Source organism: Euphorbia lathyris, chromosome 1, assembly GCF_963576675.1.
Source record: "Euphorbia lathyris chromosome 1, ddEupLath1.1, whole genome shotgun sequence".
NCBI classification, from domain to species: domain Eukaryota; kingdom Viridiplantae; phylum Streptophyta; class Magnoliopsida; order Malpighiales; family Euphorbiaceae; genus Euphorbia; species Euphorbia lathyris.
In genome coordinates this window covers 110,641,636-110,647,635 of record NC_088910.1, presented here as the reverse complement: position 1 = coordinate 110,647,635, position 6,000 = coordinate 110,641,636, and the positions used below count along the sequence as shown (strand labels likewise).

At 31.9% G+C, this 6,000-nt stretch overlaps 1 protein-coding gene across 1 annotated transcript; it reads left to right on the top strand.

Moving 5' to 3' along the window:
* The first annotated feature begins 2,620 nt into the window (after positions 1 to 2,620).
* On the top strand, positions 2,621 to 5,678 carry LOC136219097 (desmethyl-deoxy-podophyllotoxin synthase-like). Its single transcript, XM_066006342.1, has 2 exons — positions 2,621 to 3,508; positions 5,055 to 5,678. The coding sequence occupies exons 1-2, from the start codon at positions 2,621 to 2,623 to the stop codon at positions 5,676 to 5,678; spliced, it is 1,512 nt and encodes a 503-aa protein (XP_065862414.1).
* Positions 5,679 to 6,000: the final 322 nt, after the last annotated feature.

The following is a 6,000-nucleotide window of genomic DNA, read 5'->3' as shown; positions in this document are numbered from 1 at the left end:
GCTCTGCTTCTCTCTCCTCAGATTTGCTCTCTATTGAACCACACACCATCACCACTATAAGTTTATGGGTTATTCGTCAATACACAATTAGTTTCAGTCTTTTTTCAATCAGATTCTGTTTTGATTGTCTGATCTGAGGATTGAAAATGAGATCTTGATTGGGTTTCGTTTCCGAATTCACATTTTCTGTTTGAATTTTCAATTGGGGTTAAGTTGTTGTGTTGTGTTGTGTTACTTCTTCTGGTTTCTGAGATTGAATCAATACATTAGCTGTATTTCTGTTGAAAAGGGTTGCCATGGCATTTCATCATTTTGCAGTGGTTGGATTGAATCTAGCTAGAGGTTCATCTTTTTAGGGTAAATTACACCAATGGCTATTGAACTTCAACTCATTTTCACAGTGTTGTGTGTTAGAATTAAGAAGAAGATGAAATCGGCGGCGGCGGACGGAGGAGCGGAGGAAGATGAAAGAGAGATGGGGAAACAACTGAGGTGGTTGCCGGGAATGGCGAGGGAATTCAAATACGAGGAATCTTGTCCGGAAATCTGAAAATTTCCAGAAATCTGCAAAATTTCCAGATTTCTGGAAAATTCCAGATTTCTTCGAGTAAGGGAATTTTTTTCTAAACAAAAGAAAGAAAAAAAAGAAGAAAAAGAAGGAGGAAGAAGAAGAAGAAGAAGAAGAGAAGAAAGAAGGAGAAGAAGAAGCGAGAAGGAAGAAGATGAAGGAGGAGAGAGAAGAAGAAGGAGGAGAGAGAAGAGGGAAAAAATAAAAAAATAAAAAATTTCGATTTTCCCGTTTTACCCTTGTGCCACGTCAGCACTTTAACGGTGTTAAGCCAATTTTTGTTTTTCGGGGTAACGGCGCAAACCACAGTCTTTTTTTTTGTAATAACAAACCACAAGGGTTTTTTTGGAACAACATCAAACCACATGGTTTTTTTTGGAATTTACCCTTTTTTTTATTATGTATTTACAAATAATTATCATCTTTTTCTGTGAGCACTTTCCTCCTACAACATGTTCTATTGGTCAGAACAATGTCAAATCTACTATATATATATATATATATATATATATATATATATATATATATATATATATATATATATATATAAAAGTTAATTATGAAAAATTACCAAAATGTTTACTATGTTACTAACCCAAGTACGAACAACCTACCAAAATTCATAAAACTACTTAAATTTTATTGAATTTATTTGAAAAGTGTGATGTAATACTCAAATAACATGTTAAACCAACTGATTTAAAGTTTTTTAAGTAGCGATACAATTGATCTTACTTAGAAACGTTAAACTTTTTAACTTTTACTATGTGATATATTAAGAGTGATTTGGTGATTCCCAAAAACCAATGTTATCAGAACCAGACTAGATATCAAATTTATAATTAGGTCACGAGTCATTTGGTCAGACCAGATGGTTTGGATTGATGGGACTGGATGACGTAATAAATAAATAATATATATATTAAATATATATAATTTATTTAAAATTATTTTTATAAATTATATATATTCAAACAAATTATAAACAACTTTTGGTTTTTGTCAACTTGAGGGTTAAATATATAACAGATAAATGAAGTTTAGAATAATTTCAAATATGTCAACGTATTCTATGTCATGGGATTTTTTTAATAATATATTATAAACTCAAACGGACATGTGATGAATGAGAAATTGATGCTCAAAATGAACCAATTGAAATGGTTCGAAAGAATATAAAAGGAAATTAAACATTCTCATCCCATGTAGGAAATAAATGAGAATATTAACTATTTTATAAGTAAATGACATTTACAAGACTTTAACCAATTACTTGGGGGAAATAGTCTCGTACGCGAAGAGGTTGCAGTCGAAGCACCATTGGGCTAGGGGTGCACCCGCACGACATGGGCGACGCGAATGCCTCACCAAAATAAGGTACTTTAGACCGGCCTCCTTTTGCTAAAATTTATTTTTATGAATGACGATTTCAATTTTAAAAAATCCTAATTTTAGTTTAATTTTTTTAATAAAACCGCAGAAAACTGGGGTTGCACCGGTTCGACCTCCGATTACTGGTTCAACCCCGATTCACACCAATTTTTTTTTAACTCTCCATCGAACCACTGAAGCTCGGATTGAACTCTTTACCGGTTTCCAGGGGAACCGGCCGTCTGAGTTTGATAACATTGCCAAAAATAAATGAGTGCAATTTTTTTTGGTAAATAAAAGTTTAGGTAAGGATAAGTCTACCCACTCCCAAGGCGAGAGCAAATTTATACATTAGTATTCTTCTTGTAATATACCATCAATCCCATCCCATTCAACAAAGTTAAATACAATTTCGGGAAAAATGACACATTTAGAGTAGATATACAACATATTTACAAGAACAAAATAATTTTCAATTTTGAACTTATTTTATACAATTTGGTGTTTAGATTCAAAACCGGAATGAGTCCAATTAATTAGTGTCCGGCCATGTCTACTTCATCTCTTGCCCTACAAGATAATGACTTGCCTTATTTAAAATTCTACCTATCTTCAACATAATCTTGATTCCACCACTATATAAATCTGCATAATCAAACCCATAAATTAACCACAGAAGAAATGGATTCCCAATTCCCTTCTTTCCCACTTCTTTCTTCAATCTTCCTTGTCTTCCTGGCTCTGATCACCACTATCATCACCACCAGAAAATCAAAACACCTTCCTCCAGGGCCATGGAAGATACCCATTTTAGGAAACATTCACAATATCATTGGCTGTTTACCACACCGAAGCCTGCATAACCTTTCCATGAAACATGGACCTCTTATGCATCTTCAACTCGGACAAGTTAACACCATTGTAATTTCTTCTCCTGAAACTGCTAAACAAGTTCTCAAAACGCATGATCTCACCTTCACCAATCGACCTTTTAGTCTCGCTGCTGATATAATTTCTTACGGATCAACTGATCTTGTTTATGCACCTTATGGAGATTACTGGAGACAACTGAGGAAGATTTGCATTTTGGAGCTTCTGAGTGTAAAAAGAGTTCAATCTTTCAGGTCAATCCGAGAAGAAGAGATGATGAACATTTTGAGATTGGTTTCAGGTAGTGAAGGAAGTGGGGTTAATTTCAGTAAGATGTTGCATAAATACATGTTTTCTGTGATTTCAAGAGCTGCTTTTGGTAAGGTAAGGAAAGAACATGAAGTGTTTTTTCCTTATGTGAAGGAGATTATGGAGGTAGCTGCTGGGTTTAGTTTGGCGGATCTTTTTCCGGCGTTTAAGGTATTGCGGAAGATTGGGGGATTGAAAGGTAAGATGGAGAGGATTCATGAGCAGGCAGATAAGATACTTGAAGCTATAATCAAGGATCATAGAGCAAGAAAAGGAATGGTTATTGGTGAAGATGAAGATGAAGATCTAGTTGATGTTCTGTTGAAACTTCAGGATGAGGGAAATCTTGAATTCTCACTCACAATTGATAACATCAAGGCAGTCATCCTGGTAAGGATTTACCGTCTTATAATCACCTTTTTGTTGTTTGGTTTTTGGATGTTGTGTAGTGAGCTTAATTATAATATCATACATTAGACTCCTACCTAAGATAAACAAAAATAACTATGGACTAGCAAAATTGACCAATAATTTATAACCGAATCAAAACCGAATTGAAATTATAATTTGGTTCAATTATTCATTTAGTTTGATTCAGTTCGAGTTTGAAAATAAAATAATTTAATTATCGGTTCGATTCGGTTATTTAAAAAAATCGGTATAATAGAAAAACAAACCAAACTATCTATATAATATAATTATATATATATATATTTTTATGCATATATAATATTTAGGTGTCTTCTATGCTTACTTTGTTTTTGACAAAGTAAGCTTTACTTTGTTTTACTCATCATTGGATGAGCTTACTTTGTCAAAATTCGTGGAAAAAACAAAGTAATGCTTACTTTTGTTAAAAACAAAGTAATGCTTACTTTTGTTAAAAACAAAGTAAACAAATTTTTTAATTTTTTAAGATAATATTTTTATATTTACATAGTTATTTAATACTAATATACTATTAGTATTTTTTCTTTATATTTATTTTTATTATATATTTATTTTAATTTTTTTACTTATTAGAATAAAATTTGGTCGATCATCGGTTAATAACCAAACTGAACCGATAAAATTTAGTTTGGTTATATTTAATTATTAAGCTTATTTGATTCCTTTTGGTCGATCATCGGTTAATAACCAAACTGAACCGAATTAATACTCATCCCTGAAAATAACTGTAAACATCAAACTCATATTAAAAGCATGTACATTTATCACACAGGAACTTCAATTTTGGAGCGTTTCACGTTCTATATTTTTTTTTTTGGAAACTGAGAAACTCTTAGAAACTTGTAAAAAATATTTTGGACAATGTTTTCATACTTTAGAAAAAATATAAGGTTCAAATTTGTCCTTATCTCTTTAGAGGAGTGCATATTTACTCTGGTAAAATTATGCCTCTAACATTTCCAATTCAAGATTCACACCTACCCGACAGAACATTTTGAAGAAACTAGTTTACTGTTATTTGACTCGCTATTTAATAAAAACAAATTTTCTAAACATTAATTATGTAAAATATTTACTGTGTTGCAAATATAGTTGCAAATATATTTACAAATGACTTATTAAAATGCCAAAAAGTAAATCTGCAATGTATAAGTTAATCACAAAAAATATACCTAAAATATTTACTACATCATTAGCAACAAATGACCTTAAAACATGTATGGAATTATTTGAATTTATGGACAAACTTTTCTATGCGATAGAGATAAAATTGATGGTGCTTGGAAAATATTAAAGTCAAAATTTTACCATTTCATATATTAGTTTTAAATCTACACTTCCCCAGACAGAAATCAATGCTAATCACACATTCATTACATATCTAGTATTTTCTATATGATCTTCTGCAGAATTACAGAAAGGAAATATATTTTCTACCTCTGTTATATGTTTAAATCAATATAACTATATGACTATTTCATTTCAGGATATTTTTGTTGCTGGAATTGAAACTTCATCTACAACAATGGAATGGGCAATGGCAGAACTGCTAAAAAATCCAAGAATAATGAAAAAGGCACAAACAGAAGTAAGACAAGTTTTTAACAAAAAAGGACATGTAGAAGAATCAGGACTTGAACAACTAACTTACTTGAAACTAGTTATAAAAGAATCTCTAAGATTACACCCTCCATTTCCACTATTACTTCCAAGAGAATCTCGAGACAAATGTGAGATCAATGGATATAAGATTCCGACAAATACAAATGTACTTATAAACGCATGGACAATAGGAAGAGATCCTAAATATTGGGAACAAGCTGAGGAATTCATTCCTGAAAGATTCAGTGATGGTAAAATTGATTATAAAGGAGTTAACTTTGAGTTTATACCATTTGGTGGTGGAAGAAGAATTTGTCCTGGAATGAACTTTGGCATTGTTAATGTTGAGCTTCCTCTTGCGAATTTGCTCTACCATTTTGATTGGAAATTACCAGGTGGAATGAAACATGAAGATCTACACATGAATGAGGCTTATGGGATTGCTGTTAAAAGAGATAATGATTTGGATTTAATTCCTGTTGTGTCTCATCCTGTAGTTTTTACATAATGTTTTCAACAAAAGATGCTTATTTTATTTAGGTCATATGTATTAAAGCATCATTGTGGTGTTCGGCTTAGGGGGTCGGTTTTATGTCTATATATGTGTATTATTATGTTAGATATATGTTGCATGGACACTTTAATAGCGTCTCCGTGTATTTCGTGTCTGTGTTAGTGTCCTTTTTGTATCTGTGTCTGTTTTTGTTTGAAGGTTATTTAATGAAAATTATGAGTTAGAAATAACGTTTTTGGTATTGGTTTCCATGTCCAAGTCCTTATCAGTTTCTGTATCGGTGCAACATAGATGTTGATCCTGCTGGGCGACACTG